General features: G+C 39.7%; 1 protein-coding gene across 1 annotated transcript in view; it reads right to left on the bottom strand.

Annotated features, from left to right (window-relative positions):
* LOC103262738 (spermatogenesis- and oogenesis-specific basic helix-loop-helix-containing protein 2-like) overlaps window positions 1–18,102 on the bottom strand; it is a 50,238-nt gene that overhangs the window by 11,285 nt on the left and 20,851 nt on the right. Inside the window, exons 5-6 of the mRNA XM_008060379.1 lie at window positions 16,569–16,668; window positions 14,351–14,461 (exon numbers count right to left, since the gene is read on the bottom strand). Coding sequence (XP_008058570.1) covers window positions 14,351–14,461; window positions 16,569–16,668 — 211 coding nt within the window. The remainder of the gene's footprint in view (window positions 1–14,350; window positions 14,462–16,568; window positions 16,669–18,102) is intronic.

The raw sequence follows: 18,102 nt of genomic DNA, 5'->3' as shown, positions 1-18,102 counted from the left end.
AGGGAAACGTTTTGCCACTGTAGAAGAGGTGAAACAAAAACAGCAGAAGCACTAAACCACATGGCTTTCCCCCTTTATTCTGTTAAAGTGATGAATATCATAGGATTTTTTCTTCTTTTTTGGGGGGGTTGGAGTCTCACTCTGTCGCCCAAACTTGAGGGCACTGGCACGCTCCCAGCCACCGCAGCCTCAACCTGCTGGGTTACGGTGATCCTTCTACCTCAGCTTTCCAAGTACCTGGAACTACAGGCACATGCCACCACATCCACCTAAGTTTTTTGATTTGTTGTAGAGATGAGGTCTCGTCAAGTTGCCCAGGCTGGTTTTGAACCCGTGGGCTCAGGCAGTCTTCTCACCCTGGCCTCCCACATTACTGGGATTATAGGTGTGAGCCACTGTGCCTGGCCTTGATTTTTTTTTTTTTTTAACATTATGTTAGCCTTGCTTTTCTAGGATAAACCTGATGTGGTCATGACACATTATGTCTTGATTAAATTTGTTGAAATTATATTAAGTATTTTGTGTTTACGTTCATGAGAGATATGGGTCTGCCAATTTCTTTTTTTTATAATGTCTTTATCAGGTTTAGGATTACACTATCCTCATGGAAGGGGTTAGAAAGTGTTCCTTCCTCCATTTTTTGGTAAGAATTTAAGATTGGTATTACTTCTTTAAATGACTGCTAAAATTTGTCATTAAAATCATCTGAGTAGAGTGTTCTCTCTTTGGGAAGGTTTTGTTTGTTTTTGAATAGGGAGTCTTATTCTGCCACTCAGGCTGAAGTGCAGCAGCACAATCATGGTTCAACATAGCCTTGACCTCCTGGGCTCAGGTGATCCTCCCGCCTTGGCCTCCCAAAGGGCTGGGATTACAGGTGTAAGTCCCCATACCCAGCCATCTCTTTGGTAAGGTTTTGGGTGACAAGCTCAATTTTTTAAATATATTGGGATATTCAGATTTTCTGCTTCATCTGATATCAGTTTTGGAAAACTGATTTTCAAGAATTTGTCCATTTCATTCAAATTATTGAAATTATTGTCCTAAATTTATTCCAAGTATATCTTATATTTAAATATTAATAGGATCCGCAGTGAGAATCCCACTTTCTTTCATGACATTGGTAAACTGTGTTTATTCCCTTTCTTAGCCTGCCCCTTGCCCCACTTTCTCTGAATTTACTTTGTCTTATTTTTTCTAGTATCCTGAGATGGAGCCTCATATCACTGATTTTTAGACTTCTTGCCTCTTCTAATACAAACATTTACTGTCTTCACTGGGTTTTGCTTTGGTTGCATCTCACAACTTTTGACATATTCTCTTCTCATTATCATTCACTTTGAAATATTTTCTACTTTTTCTTGTGATTTTTTTTCCCTTTTACTTATGGGTTACTTAGAAGTGTTTTAAATTCCCATGTATTTGAAATTTCCCTTTAGATCTTAGTCTTACTGACTTCTGATTTAATTTCATTGTAGTCAGGGAATACATTCTTTATGGAGTCAACTCTTTTAAATATACTGAAACTTCTTATATTCCTCAGTATACAGTTTATTTAAGTAATGACCAGGTGTCCTTAAACAGAAGGAGTATACTCCTGCAGGTGCTGGGTGCAATGTTTTATTACATCCATTAGACCAAGGTGGTTAATAGTGTGTTCACTACTTCTATATCTTACTGATTTTTCTGGTATCTGGTTTTATAAATTGCTGAGAGAGAGGTGTTAAATCTCCAGCAATGGTTGTAGAATTATCTATTTGTCCTTTTCGTTCTGTAAATTTTTGATTCAAATACTTTCAAGCTTTGTTATGATCACATGCTACTTGTAGTTTTTATATCATATTGAGAAGCTGACACTTCTATCATTATGAAACATTCCTCTTTACCTCAAGTGACATTGTTTGTCTTCAAGTCTGCTTCATTTGACATTAACATAGCAAATCCAGTCTTCTCATACCTACTGTTTCCACAGTGGTTGTTTCCCCATTAATTTACTTTATTATATCTTTATAGTTGAAGCTTGTCTCTTACAGACAGCAGATAACTGAGTCTTGGCTTTGTTTGTTTTTATCTGTTCTGAAAATCTCTGCCTATAAGTTGGATATTGTTGAATAAAGATCTGCCATTTTACTTCCCCCCCCCCCTTTTTCTCTTATACTTTTTTGGTTCTTCTGTTCTTCCTTTCCTGGCTTGTTTGTTGAATATTTTTCAAAATCCAATTTGAATTTATCTTTTGGCTATACATTTTGCCTATTTCTTTAAGGCTGTTCCTTAAATCTATAATATCTATCTGAATTTTATCTGATATCTACAATATCTATCTGAACTTTTCAGTCTATTTAGAGTTAATATTTTATGACAACACATAAAATGTATAAGTGCTGAAGTCATGTAAGTACTTTCTTCCCACTCACTCTTTATGCTATAGCTGTCATATGAACCACACCTACATGTATTACCAACTCCCATAATACAATGCTATGATTTTTTGTAATTCTTAAGGATTTTAAATAATTTAAAAGGAAAAATGTTTGTTTTTACTTACATAGCTATCATTTATTTTTTATTTTTTATTTTTTGAGTTGGAGTCTCACACTCTCGCCCAGACTGGAGTGCAGTGGCCGCTCCCGGCCACCGCAGCCTCGACCTGCTGGGCTCCGGTGATCCTTCCGCCTCAGCCTTCCGAGTAGCCGAAATTACAGGCATGCACTACCACGCCCGGCTGATTTTTTGATTTATTGTAGAGATGAGGTCTCGCTGCCCAGGCGGGTCTCGAACCCGCGGGCTTAGGCAATCCACTCACCTCAGCCTCCCAAAGGCGCAGGATTACAGGCTGAGCCACCGAGCCCGGCTTTATAGCTATCATTTCTGATAGTATCCAGTCCTTCCTGGTGATCCAAGTTTCCATTTGGTATTATTTCCCTTCAGTCTGAAGAATTTCCTTCCACTTTCTTACCCTGCAGGTCTACTGGTATCAAAATCTATAAGTTGTCTTTTCTCTAAAAATGTCTTTATCTCACTATTTGCTGTTGGGAAATAATATCTGATGGAAATATAATTTACACAAAGAAGTAAAGACTATAAAACATGATAAATATGGTGGCAGATATGAAAGGATAGTTTTCTAATTTACTAACATGTTAAAAACTAATAGTACACATCTATTTGACAGGGCTGGAGTGGTTATTTCTGCTGTTAAGAGTTGCACTATAGATGCAAGAAAAAAGTGTCCTTTCATTTTCTGTCCCTCTGGTTGTGGCAGCCAAGATTGAGTGGGGGAATACAGGAGCAAAACATGGCACCACAGGGACATTCATGGAGAGAGAATTTCTGCAACTTAGAAATAACCTTATAGACAGCGGAGAGCCTGTTTTACTCTAAACAAGAACTTAAAATTTGGGAGTTAAAAAAGAGTTACAGATTAAAGTGAATGAAAATGATTTATCATTCCTCCAGTGAGGAGCCAGGGTCTATTTCTTCTCCCCCTGAAGTCCTGCTGGCCTGTGCCTGATTTAACAAAAGATATCTAGAGAGTAACTTGATAAAAGTGCTGGAAGTAGCATTTCTGAAAATGCAGTTTTGACACTGGTCTCATGGACCCCAAGCTGTCGTGTAAGAGCTTCTTCTAGCTCTCTAGGGAGACCGTGTGGAGAGATGCTGACCACAAAGAAAGGGAAGAGCCTGTCTGAGCACAACTCTGCCCACCAGAAGACCATACATGTGGATGAAACTGTGCTGGAGTCTCCATACAGGCCAGTTGTTGGCTGAACACCATGGAGTGACCACAGTTACAACCACACAGACAGGAATCACAGAGCCAAGCTCTGCCCAAAATTGATGACCCATAAAATCATGAGACAGGATAAACAGGTTGTTTGAAGTCACCAAATTTGGGGGTAATTTGTTACATAATAATAGACAACTAGAACAACAGCTTACTGCTTAAAGCAAAACTAATAACAATGTGGGGTTGATAACACACATTAAAGTAAAATGTCTGATAACAATGACAAAAGCTAGAAGAAGGTAAATGGAGATATACTGTTGTATTTTAAGGATATAATAGCAATCCAAGGTAGACTATGATAAGTTAAGGATGAATATGATAATCCCTGGAACAACCAATAAAAAATGATTTCAGATAAAAAGACAGTAGGAGAGATAAAAGAAATGCTAGAGTCTATTTGATAAAACCAAAAGAAGGCAATGAGAAAAAGAGGGAAAATAAAATATGTTAGTGTTGAAAAAGAAAAAAAAAAAGAAAATAGTTTAGAAAGTGAAAGTAAATAAAAAACAGTTTAGATCAGTAAAAACAAATAGAAAAATTATGGACCTAAAATCAAACTCAATAGTAACTTATTATGTGTAAATAGTCTCAACATTCTAATTGAACTCCAAACTGCCAGAATGGGCAAATAAAATATAAAAACAAGATTCAACTACTCTTGTTATTTACAAGAGATACTCTAAAGACATATACAGGTTACAGGAAAATCATGCAACTACTAATCACAAGAAAGTTATATTAATAGCAAAGTAGATTTTAAGACAAGGAGTACTAGATAGATAATTAGCATTATCAGTTACTAATGATAAATGGGTAAATCTATCAAGAAGACAGGTACCTAACAGCGTCAAAAACTAAAGCAAAAACTGTCAGGAATAAAAGGAAAAACCGACCAATCTATAGTCATCATTGAAGAATTTAACCCTAAAATAAATCAATGAGAGTATAGAACATATGAAAAATACTATCAGCCGGGTTCGGTGGCTCAGCCTGTAATCCCGTGTCTTTGGGAGGCTGAGGTGAGTGGATTGCCTGAGCCTGCGGGTTCGAGACCCGCCTGGGCAGCAAGACCTCATCTCTACAATAAATCAAAAAATCAGCCGGGCATGGTAGCGCATGCCTGTAATTCAGGCTACTTGGAAGGCAGAGGCGGAAGGATTGCCGGAGTTCAGCTGGTCGAGGCTGCGGTGGCCGGGAGCGGCCACTGCACTCCAGACTGGGCGACAGAGTGAGACTCCAACTCAAAAAAAAAAAAAATACTATCAACCAATTCTACCTAATTAATATTTATAGAACATTATACCCTAAGCAGTAGGATACACACTTTTCAAATGCACACGGAACACTCATCAAGGCAGACCATACTTTGGGTTAGAAAACAAGTCTCAGAAAATATTAAAGGATAGAAACCTTACAGAGCATGTTCTCCAGATAACAACTTAATTAAATTATAAATGAATACCTGGAAAATCTCCAAGTACGTGCAAATTAAGTTACATCCCCTCTAGTCACTGATAAAAGAAAAAAATCACAAGGGAGATGAGAAAATATTTTGAACTGAATGATAGTGAAATACATATCAAAATGTATGCAATACAGCTATAGCACTGCTTAAACAAAAACTTTTGTAAAGGGAAATGTATAGTTTTATGCACACACATTTAAAAAAAAAGTCATGTTAACAGTCTAACAAATCACCTAAGGGAGTTGGAAAGGCAAGACCACCAAAACCCTAGCTTCAGCAGAAGAATCCAGATCACCAAAGTAAAAGCCCAAATATGGGACATAGAAGACAAAAATATCATAGAAAAAAATCAGTGAAACAAAAAGCTGGTTCTTTAAAAGTATAAACAAGATTGATAGATGCCTCCTCGCCAGATTGACCAAGAAAAAGAGAGAAAAAAGCTCAAGTAGACACAATCAGAAATGCAAAAGATCAAGTGACAACTGATCCTGAAGAAATACAAACGACTGGGCCAGGTGCGGTGGCTCAAGCCTGTAATCCCAGTACTTTGGGAGGCAGAGGCTAGAGGATTGCCTGAGTCCAGGGGTTCGAGACCAGCCTGGGCAAGTTGGTGAGACCGCATCTCTACAATAAATAAAAAAAATTAGCCAGGTGTGGTGGCACGCACCTATAGTTCTGTAGTAGTTGAGGCAGGAGGATTGCCTGAGTCCAAGTAGGTCGAGGCTGTGGTGGCCGTGAGCATGCCATTGCACTCCAGCCTAGGCGACAGAGTGAGACTCCAACTCAGAAAGAAAAAAAAAAGGAAATGCAAATGATTGCCAGAGATTACTATGGACACCTGTATGGAAACAAACTCGAAGATCTAAATGAAATGGAGGAATTTCCGATATCATGCAACTTCCCAAGTTTGAATCAAGAAGTAATTGAGACCCTAAATAGACCAATAACACCCAGGAAATTGACTCCATCATAAGAAAACTACCTACAAAAAAAAAAGAAGACCTGGACCAGATGACTTTCCAGCAGAATTCTAAAAAACATACAATGAGGAGCTGATACTATTCCTATTGAAAGTATTCCAGGAAATTGAGAAAGACGGAACTCTCCCGAGATCATTTTATGAAGCTAACATCACACTGATATTCAAACCAGGTAAAGATACAAGAAAGAAAGAGAACTACAGGCCAATATTTCTGATGAACATAGATGCCAAAATTCTCAACAAGATTCTAACAAATCGGATCTAACAACACATAAACACACCTCAAAAATTATCCGCCAGCCGGGCTCGGTGGCTCAGCCTTTAATCCTGCGCCTTTGGGAGGCTGAGGTGAGTGGATTGCCTGAGCCCGCGGGTTCGAGACCCGCCTGGGCAGCGAGACCTCATCTCTACAATAAAATCAAAAATTAGCTGGGCATGGTAGCGCGTGCCTGTAATTCGGGCTACACGGAAGGCTGAGGCGGAAGGATCGCCAGAGCCCAGCAGGTCGAAGCTGCGGTGACCAGGAGCGACCGCTGCATTCTAGTTTGGGTGACAGAGCGAGACTCCAACTCAAAAAAAAAAAAAAAAAAAAAAATTATCCGCCAGACCAAGTAGGCTTCATCCTTAGGATGCAGAACTGGTTCAACATCCGCAAGTCCATAAATGTAATTCAATATGTTAACAGATGTAAAAACAAGAACCACAAGATTGTATCACTAGATGCAGAAAAAGCTTTCAAAAAAATTCAGCATCCCTTCTTGATAAAAACCCTCAAAACCCTAGCCACCAAAAAAAAAAAAAGAAGAAAGAAAGAAAAGAAAACCTTGGCATCTTCCTAACCAGAGAAGTCAAAGACCTTTACAATGACAACTACAAAACACTGCTCAAAGAAATCAAAGAAGACACAAAAAATTGAAAAATATTCCATGCTCATGGATTAGAAGAATGAACATTGTTAAGATGTCCATCCTACCCAAGGCAATCTACAGATTCAACGCAATACCCATCAAGTTACCAACATTATTCATCTCAGACCTGGAAACGACAATATATAAGTTCATATGGAAACATAAACCACCACAAATATCTACAAAACAGTCCTCAGCAAAGGAAACAAAGTAGGAGGAATCACATTTCTGGACTTTAATCCTTATTATAAGCCTACAATACTCAAAACAGCCTGGTATTGGAACAAGAACAGGCATATAGACCAATGGAACAGGATAGAGATTCCAGAAGCAAAACCTTAATTTCTCAACCAACTCACCTTCGACAAAGCCTCCACCATCAACCACTGGGGAGAGGAAAACCTATTCAGTAATTGGTGCTGGGAAAAATGACTGGCCACATGCAGAAGATTAAACAAGACCCCTGCCTAACACCATACACAAAAATCAACTCCAACTGGATCAAAGACCTAAATGATCTATCACTGAAACAAAGAACTGAGCACCACATGTTCTCACTCACAAATGAACCCTGAACACTTATCATGACACTATGAGAAAGGGATGAGTAGTAGCGGGATACTGCTGAGGTTTGGTGGGGAGGGGGGGAAACACAACATCAATAGGGGACCTGATCTCAAACCAGGCAAAGTAGGGACCAAAGGGAGGCCCAAACTTTACCTGTATGATAGCCACTTGTATACCCAATCCTGAATTGTACCCCATTTTTTTTATTTAATCAATATTTTTTATTATGGTTTTGTGGGGTACAGTTAAGTGTTAGGTGTACAATTACGTTTCATTCAGGCACCCTGTTGATAAGAGGTGTTTCCCAATCCCCAGACACTTTTTAAAAATAAAAAATATTTCATTGTGCAAAAGAAAAAAGCCTAAGGAAATGCTAGAAGAACATTTCTTTTTTCTAGATCATAAAACATGGCCTCTTATTTATGTTTGGGCATAAAGTGAAGGCTTTTTTTTTTTTTGGCTGAAATACAAATAAAAGTGTCAGACATAAAACACTTTGAACACATCTCTTTACCATTGTTACTATTATCATATGATCTCCATCTGACCATGAAAAGCAATGCCATTGATGGGAAACAATGTGATAAGAAGGAAGGAACATAAGACTAAGACCAAGTAAACCAGAGTTCTAAAGTGGACTTTGCGGCTGGGAGTCGTAACTTATTTGAACTGAACGCCCTTCATCTAGAATGTGAAAAGAATAAGCCTGCTACCACAATGATCAAATGAAGAAATGTATATAATGTGTTTTAAAAAGTAAACACCATAAGATATTGGTTTTGAAGTAGTGTTGAATCATAGGTATTTCTTCTGAAGCTATTTCAAAATATAGTGCAAGGAGATTTTTGTTCCATTTACAGCCAAGCACTGCATAACAATGCTTCAGTCAGCAATATGCGATAATGGTCCCATAAGATTATAATGGAGCTGAAATACTTCAATCACCTAACAACATTGTAGCCATAGTGACATCAAGTGCAATGCATTATTCATGTGTTTTTGATGCTGATGTAAACAACTTACTTCCAGTTATATAAAAATATAGCATTTACAATTATGTACAGCACACGATCCTTGATAATGATAATAAACAACTGTGCTACTGGTTTAAAACAAAAAAAAAGAAAGGGATTGGCAGTAGCAGGACACTGCCAGGGGAGGGGGGACATATAACACCAGTAAGGGTACCTGATCCCAAACCAGGCAAAGTGAGGATCAACAGGAGGCCCAAGCCTCACCTGTATGATGACCACTGATGTACCTAAACCTGAATTGTACCCCACATCTTTAAAATAAAAAAATAATCTTTAAAAAAGACGTGGTGACTCATAGCTATAATCCCAGCACTTTGGGAGGTCAAGGTGGGAGGATCGCTTGAGACCAGGAGTTCGATACCAGCCTGCACCACATAGTGAGACCTCACATCTATAAAAAAATAAAATTAGCCCAGCATGGTGGCACAGCTACTCAGGAGGCTGATACGGGAGGATCGCTTGAGTCCAGGAGTGGAGCTATGACTGTGTCACTACATCCCGGCTTGGACAACAGAGTGAGACTCTGACTCAAATAAAAAATTTTTTAAAAAGATAAGCCTTAAAGTAAAAGATTAAAAAATCTACTATATCAAAATTTTAAAAGGATTCATTACGCAAAAATATGTAATAAATTAGGTTAAGGACAAGTGACAGAGTAGGAGAAGATATTTGCAACTTTACAAAAAGGAATAAAGAATTTCTACAAATGACTAGGCGTGGTTGTTCATGCCTGTAATCCCAGCACTTTTAGAGTCTGTAGAGGGAGGATTGCTTGAGGCCAGGAGTTTGAGACCAGGCTGGCAGGGACACTCTGTCCCTATGAAAAAATAAATAAAATATTTCTTTAAAAGAGAGAGAAAACACAAATTATCAATAGTAGGAATGAAAGAAGCTGTCACCACAGACCTACCGACTTTAAAATGATAAGAAGAGCATTATAAAGTTGCTAAATAAATTTGATAATTTAGATTAAATGGATATATTTCTTGAAAAACATAAATTAACCCAAATTGACACAGAAAAAATAGAAAATCTAGTCCTATAATCATTAAAGAAATCGAATTTGTAATTAAAACCTTCCCACAAAATAATTCCAAGACTATATGACTTCATTGTTGAGTTCTATCAAACACATCATTTCTAAACTCAGAAAACAAGACCATTCCATTTCATTATATGAGGTCGGCATTTCCTTAATACAGATATCAGATAAATACATACGAAATCTACAGACCAATATTCTTCGACAGATTTGAATCTTTGACAGATTCAAAAATTGTTAAGAAAATCTTAGCTAATCTAATCCAGCAATAAATAAAAAGGATAACACATCAAGACAAAACTGGAATTGAGCATTTTAAAAATCAATGTAATCATCACATTAACAGAAAAGAGAAGAAAATAATATAAACATCTTAATAGAGAAAAAATTATATTCATTCATGATAAAAAGTTGAACTGGGATGAGAAGGGAACTTTTTTAAAGCTGATAAAGGCATGCACAAAAACCTATAGCTTACATCCTACGTAATGGTGAAAGACTCAACACTTTCCCCCTAAGATGGGAAACAAGGTCGTCTACCTGAGTCTCTCCTCTGTACAAATCGGTCTCAAGCAAACAAGGACTCACAGGGAGAGGTCTCTGCACCAGACACAACTTGGGACCTTCTGAGAACTTTCTGTTCTACCTTCCTTGAATTTCTTTTATTTATTTATTTGTGTGTTTGTTTATAAATTTTTGAAATGCGAGGTACAATTCAGGGTTAGTTACATAGGTAGTCATTGTACAAGTAAAGTGTGGGTACCCTTATTGATGTTATGTGCCCCACCCCCGGCAGTGTCCCACTACTGCCAATCCTTTTCTCATAAAATTATAATAAATCTTCCTTGAACTTCTAAGACTTGAAAAGCCTTCATTTTCAAGAGACAACTACAAAGTTCACTTTATCTTCTTTTCAAGTGAGCAGACACCTTGAAAATGACTAAATCACCATGTCAGACTCATGGGTACACAAAAGATGATGACATCACTTAGAAAAGTATATGCCTTACAAGATAAAAACATGGTTATGTATTTTTAAATTTATAATGAAAGGTATTTCACCAAGAATACAAGAATTAGTTAGCTAATTGCTATTAATCTGTTCTAATAATGAAAAGGGGGTATTATGAATTTTTATAAAGAAAAAAGGTTCCAAGTGCAAACATTCAAAACCATCGGCCAGAACCATCGTTTCCTTAACACTGGCAAACATCACATTACCCTGTGCTGCTTGAAAACCAAACAAGACAAAAGTATGTAAAGCAAAGCAGCGGATGGGAGGAAGCAGACCAGAAGCAAGCATTTTCAGATTTGCAGGCACCGTCAGAAGGATTAGGAAGAAGGAAAGGTGAAAACTAATCAGAATTTTTTTTTTTGTTACCTCCTGGTATCTCCCAAGAAAACCTCTAAAGAGAAAGCAGGGGTCTTTATCACAGCTTTTCTTTTGGGGAAACAGATTTCTAGCCTTTCAAATAATGCCACGGGGTGAATATCCCACAAAGCAACAGTCCCCAACCTTTTTGGCATCAGGGACCCATTTCGTGGAAGACAATTTTTCCACAGACGAGTGGCCAGTGGATGAGGGGTGGGAATCATGAGGCATTGGATTCTCACAAGGAGCACGAACCCTAGATCCCTCTCATGGGGGGTTCACAATGGGGTTCGCACGCCTGTGAGAATCTAGTGCCACACTGATCTGACAGGAGGTGGAGCTCTGATCACAGCTGCTCACCTCTGGCTGTGCTGCTGGGTTCCTGACAGGCCGTGGACCGGAGGCTGGGGACCCCACCCCAAAGCATCATTTTAGTTTGCTAAATGAATAGTTCTTAGATTTTGATTTTCACCAGCCATTAAAATAAAAAAAAAACAAAAACAAAAAACTAACATATAACTTTGGGGGACTGAGAAAGGATTTCCAACATTATCAGATCTGGACATGAAAAAGAATGAAACAGCCGGGCTCGATAGCTCAGCCTGTAATCCCACGCTTTGGGAGGCTGAGGTGAGTGGATTTTCTGAGCCCGTGGATTTTCTGAGCCCGCGGATTTGAGACCCGCCTGTGCAACTTGTTGTCTCTACAATAGATCAAAAACTAGTCGGGCATGGTAGCGCGTGCCTGTAGTTCCGGCTACTTGGAAGTCTGAGGCAGAAGGATTGCCGGAGCCCAACAAGTGGAGGCTGCGGTGGCTGGGAGTGGCCACTGCACTCCAGTCTGGGTGACAGAATGAGATGCCAACTCAAAAAATAAAAAATAAAAAAAGAAAAAGAATGTCTCTAATATCATGTCATTGTAACCATTTATTAATATCACCATGATTTTCATGCCAAATAAAGTATGAAGAATTCAACCTTAGGATATAAATGTACCCTCTGTAGCTTTAAAAATACTCGTTGCTCTGCATTTTTCTCCTTTTGCTTCAGGTGAGTGAAATCTGTAGGAAAGTGCTATCCAGCAGGCTCCAAGTCTTGACCTGCCCGCCCAAGGCAGCAGTCATAGGAAGGAAGCCCTTTGGGGCTCCGCTGGCCTCTCCACCATCCCATCTCACTAAGCCCCAACCCTCACCATCCTTCCACTCATCTCCAGCAGATAATAGAGAGGCCATTCAGCACAGAGTTTGCTCAACTTCCCCACCGCCCTACCTGGCCCCAGCAAAAACTCATCTGTGTCCACACTGAGCCTAACTCCTCCTCTCCATTTTCAGTGGAAGAGGTAGTCTCCCACCTGGTTCTGGATTCCATCACTTTCTGCCTTCTCAGGGATGCTGGCTCCATCACCAGCACCCCCTCAGCAGCCGTCGGGAATTAAAATTCTTTCAAATTCCTTCTGCTGAAAGGTGGGGCCTGTTCCCTCTTCTTGGCTCTGGGTGGGCTCTGTGATGACTCGGACCACTAGCATACGGTGGAAGTGGCACGGGGTCAAGGCCGAAGGGACTGACAGTGTCCACGTCCTCTCTAGGCCCCTGAGCTACCAAGAAAGAAGTCTGACAACCCTACAGCAACCAGGCTGGAAAGGCTTCAGCGGGCAGCCTTGCTTCAAATAGATGCCGTGCCCTGACACCTCGAAGTCTGTATTTCTAGCCTAGAACTTTTTCTAAAATCAAACGGTCAACTCTTCTCTGTTTAAACCTGGAGATATTCATACTCGACAAGGACCAAAATAAAAGTATACCATTCACCCCAGACCCCTCAGACTGCCTTTCTACTACATATCCTCATCAGTCAATGGCACCACCATTCACTTGGGAGTTACACTTGACCCCTCCTTCAGCATGCTCATACTGATTCTACCTAGGGATATAGCCGAAACTGGATTATTCCTCTCCATCCCATTTATAACACCGCCGCTCAGGATCTCATCATTTCTTACAACAGACTCCTTCTGGGCTCCAGACTCAATTCACTCTCTTCCATGCTGCTAGAGTGTTCATTCTAACACACACGCACACATACACATTTTTTAAATAGAGACGAGGTCTCACTATGTTGCCCAGACTGGTCTTGAGCTCCTGGGTTCAAGCAATCCTCCCATCTTGGCCCCTCAGAGTGCTGGGATTACAGGCGTGAGCCACCACACCCAGCCAATTCTAAGATATAAATCTCATCACACCACTCCTTTGCTAACATTCCCTGGTGGCTCACCAACAGACCAGGTTGCAGTTGAATTCCGCAGCAAGGCACACCTAGCCCTGACTTGCTACCTCTCATTTCTTGCCTCGTCTCACTTGGGTCCTGACATCCAACCACATGGAAGGAATTGTAGTGCCATAGTGTCACCGTACTCTCTGATCCTGCCAGCCTCTGTGCTTACTAGTCTCTCTGTACAAAATGTTTCTTCTCTGACTTCGAAACCAAATTAATAGCTATTTTTTTTTTTGAGTTGGCGTCTCATTCTGTCGCCCAGACTGGAGTGCAGTGGCCGCTCCCAGTCACCACAGCCTCCACTTGCTGGGCTCCGGCGATCCTTCCGCCTCAGCCTTTCAAGTAGCTGGAACTACAGGCGCGTGCTACCACGCCCGGCTCATTTTGATTTATTGTAGAGATGAGGTCTTGCCAAGTTGCCCAGGTGGGTCTCGAACCCGCAGGCTCAGGCAATTCACTCACCTCAGCCTCCCAAAGGCTGGGGATTACAGGCTGAGCCACCGAGCCCAGCTATTAATAGCTATTTTTTTATCAAAAGCTCAATTTAGCTATTTCCTTTTCAGGAGACTTCCTTCTGTCTTATTCTGTCTTAACTAACTTTAAGAGTGTTCTTACTCTGTGTTCTTCGCATCCTGATATGTATTAAAGCATAATTTTTTATTTAATATGCTATGTAGAAGCCTGTGTGAGCTCCAGATTGAGAAACCTTTGAAGGCAGAGACTCATTTCTCCAATTATAATTTGGCACACCGTGCAAAGTCAGGGACGTTTGCTGAATGATTGAATGACCGAAGGAATGAGCAACATCGACAAGATATACCAGTTTCCCTTAGACTTTTAACAATATTACAAAAAATTACAAAATTCATGGAAGTAATTTCTCCCTACAAAGGCATAAACTGCTCTAAAAGGACTGTATTAAAATTTACCTTCTCACTTTTTCCTTGCTTGAATGAAGAAGAGAAATATTTTTGCTTTTCTCGAACTCTGACAACGGAGCCTTTAATTCAAACCCATTGTCATTTCTTAGAGATTCAAAGCTAGAAATGAGAAAATCATACCGTACGTTAAGGAGGAAAACTGTCAGGCAATATTAAACAATAAGCACCAAAACACAAAGGATGCTCCTCTAAGTCTCTTGTTTCATACAAAGAGACAATAAATAACAAAACAAAGTATAAAGTACCTTATACATTTTGCACAATTTTCAAGAAATAAATTATCAAAATCATCATAAATCCAATGACTCATCAAAATTCTAAAATATACTGCTAAATAACAACAGATACAAGTGGGATTAAAACATTCTGACCTCACTGATTATGACTATATCAAAGTATATGAATGACTGCATCAACTCTTCAGAAGGAAAGATACATTACAGGAAAAAAGTGTAAAGAATTAGTAGGCCAAGATACACTCTATTCCAATTTGATCAACAAAGAGCAGGTTCCCCCACTTTGAAATCTGTCATTTAATGGACATTTTCTGGTTCTACATTTTTTCCAGACTTCTTCAGGCATTTTCAATTGATTTAAAAAAAAAAAAATTAACCTAAGAAACTTGTAGATGAATCCTATTTCCTTTATCCTAAGGGACATCACTTGATTTGAAAATTTACTTTTATTTGTAGTGGTAGAATTCTGAGGAAAGACAGAAAGATTCAAGATGAGTAGAGAGAAAAACAAAGTTAGTTGTAAGTCATATAAGAAAATCATGAAACCTTCCAAAACTCTTCTCAACCGCATATCCCAGACAAGGTTTAATACAGTAAGTCTCTTGGAGATTAAAAAGTTAAATAAGGCTGGGCATAGTGGCTCAAGCCTATAATCCCAGCACTTTGGGAGGCCAAGGTGAGCAGACTGCCTGAGCCCAGGGGTTCGAAACCAGCCTGAGCAACTTGGTGCGATCTCGTCTTTACAATAAATCAAAAAATCAGCTAGGCATGGTAGCATGCGTCTGTAGTTCCAGCTACTTGGAAGGCTGAGGCAGAGGATCACCTGAGTCCAACAGGTCGACACTGGGGTGGTTGTAAGCATGCTACTGCACTCCAGCCTGGGCGACAGAGTGAGACTATGACTCAAAAAAAAAAAACAAACAGTTAAATAAGCTCAAGAAAGCTATTGATATCTCCGAACTACCTAAGTGAGCTCATCTTTGGTTTAACCACACTTACTGGCTGCCAAGTCCCTTCCTTGTTCAAAATAGTAGGTGGCCACATGCTACAAATTCCGGGAGTGACTTAGTCAAAATTCTCACCATCATCAGGACAGTACCCATATCCTCAGCAGTTAGGTGTCCATTCTTTTTAGCTTTATGCTCTATTTAAAGCCTCCTTGGAAATCAGCTTTAAGCAAAGGTGAGAAATTAATGAAAACTGAATTTTTATAAGCACACAATGCTAGCATTGGAAGGGTTGGATCCCCCAATTCAAACTGTCTATCCAATGCAAGTTTGAAAATGCCAGTTCTAATATCTATGAGAGAAAGAGAGAAACAGACACAGAGAGACACAATAAAACTTGTCTTGTGGACCAATAAGGTTATTCTATAAGCTACATGAGGTATGCTTTTAAAAAACCCTTTAAATCCTTTCTTAAGTGTGGTTTTTGAATAACTGGGCATAGGTTCATGAGTTCAAGAATGACAACAGGAAGAACTGAGTGGTAGGTGGATAACAGGTGAGGTTGCTATCATCTGTTTAAATATTAGGATTCCATGTAAAATTTTTGTTAGAGGAAAGGATCCCACTGTTCTAAAAAAAAAAGTCTGAATTCCACTGCTATTATTGAACTTTGATTAGTGATAACTCAGACTCCATTTTAACACTGGCAAAACTCCCATGATGGGGAACTTACAACCTTACAATTCAACCTGTTCCCCCTCATGGTCAACTCTAATTGCTTATGAAGTGCTTCCTTACAGTGAGTTGAATACTTCTGTACTGTATACCCATGGTGCCAACTCAGGATTCTGAAAGACAGAAAATACTGCATCCCGTTCCACAAAATAGCCTCTTCTTTCTTTTAGATCACCTCCAGGCACGTGAGCTAGTCTAGTGTTCCATAATCAATAAGTTCTCTGGAATTTTTGTAAATGAAACGCACATGGTAAATAGTACTATTATAAAAAAGTACAAACATCTAACCAGCCAAACAGATCAGTAGAAACACATTCCAGGTGTTCACTGCAAGACCTCTGCAAGGACACTCCAGGTTCTTCAGGCCAGAGAGCATGTTCATTCTTAGCTGAAAGTTTTAAAAGGGAGACCATTTGAATTCCAAAATCGCTAGTAGGAAGGATGCTTTCAACATACAGGATTCAATCCTTAACGTAGCTGTCATCTTTTACTCAATCGATTTTACAAAGCAGTATTTTTAAACTAGCAAGCCATTTCTAGATCTCAGTCTGGGAAGCATAAAACCACTTAGGTTAGAAAGCCCAAACTAAAATACTACACCATTTACCTCAGGACACCCTCTTTCAACCGTATTCTAGTCACTTAGCAACAGGTGTGCGAAAACATGTTCAACTGAGTTTTTTTTTTTTTTTTTGAGTTGGAGTCTCACTCTGTCGCCCAGACTGGAGTACAGTGGCCGCTCCCGGCCACCGCAGCCTCGACCTGCTGGGCTCTGGTGATCCTTCCGCCTCAGCCTTCCAAGTAACTGGAACTACAGGCATGCGCTACCATGCCTGGCTGATTTTTTTTTTGATTTGTTGTAGAGATGAGGTCTCGCTGCCCAGGCGGGTCTCGAACCCGCGGACTCAGGCAATCCACTCACCTCAGCCTCCCAAAGGCACAGGATTACAGGCTGAGCCACCTAGCCCGGCTTAACTGAGTTTATTTATCAAGTTCCTATTTATAGAAAAATGGCAGGAGACAGAAAATATGCATGAGTCTTCAATAAGCAGCTGCACTGCCAAACTATGGAACCTGAAAAAAAAATTTTTTTCAGCTGCTCATCCTCAGAGCAAAATAAGACAGCTGGAAGCAGTCGTGGTTGTAACTAAATGAAGCATGTGGGCCGGTGACAAGCAGCTGCTCTATTCCACTGAGGACCGATAAGAAGAGCTTGCACAAAGCCCTTGGTCACCATGGTTAGTCACTTCCAGGAAGAACTTGAAAACTGCAGGGGCTGGGAGCTGTTGGAATGTCACAAAACAGACTCACTGATCTGAATATTAAAAAAAAGAACACAGACCCGCTTGGGCAACTTGGCAAGACCTCATCGCCACAGTAAATTAGAAAATTAGCTGGGCATGGGGGTGCCTGCCTGTGGTTGCAACTACTTGGAAGGCTGAGGCAGGAGGATTGCCCGAGCCCAGCAGGTGGGGGCTGTGGTCATTGTGAGTGTATCACTGCACTCCAGCCTGGGCTACAAAGTGAGACTCTCACATGATTGATAGATAGATAGATAGACAGATAGACAAAAACCAGGAGGGATGTATTATATCCAGTATTATCTAGAATATGAGTTTGCACAGGATAATCCAGAAAGAAGTGACTTTCAGGCCCATTTTAAGAAAAATCTCATCTCAATTTTATTTTATATTTCTAATTTTTCCCCTGCTTTATTGAGGTATAATTTGTAATTCAAAATTGTATATATTTAAGGTGTACAACTTGAGTTGACATACATAGACATTGTGAAATAATCGCCACAATCATGCTAATTAACGGA

The sequence above is a fragment of the Carlito syrichta genome, unplaced genomic scaffold (assembly GCF_000164805.1).
Source record: "Carlito syrichta isolate Samal-C Ts95f unplaced genomic scaffold, Tarsius_syrichta-2.0.1 Scaffold304601, whole genome shotgun sequence".
NCBI lineage: Eukaryota > Metazoa > Chordata > Mammalia > Primates > Tarsiidae > Carlito > Carlito syrichta.
Note: the sequence above shows the minus strand (reverse complement) of the source record. Positions and strands in the feature narration are given on the sequence as shown.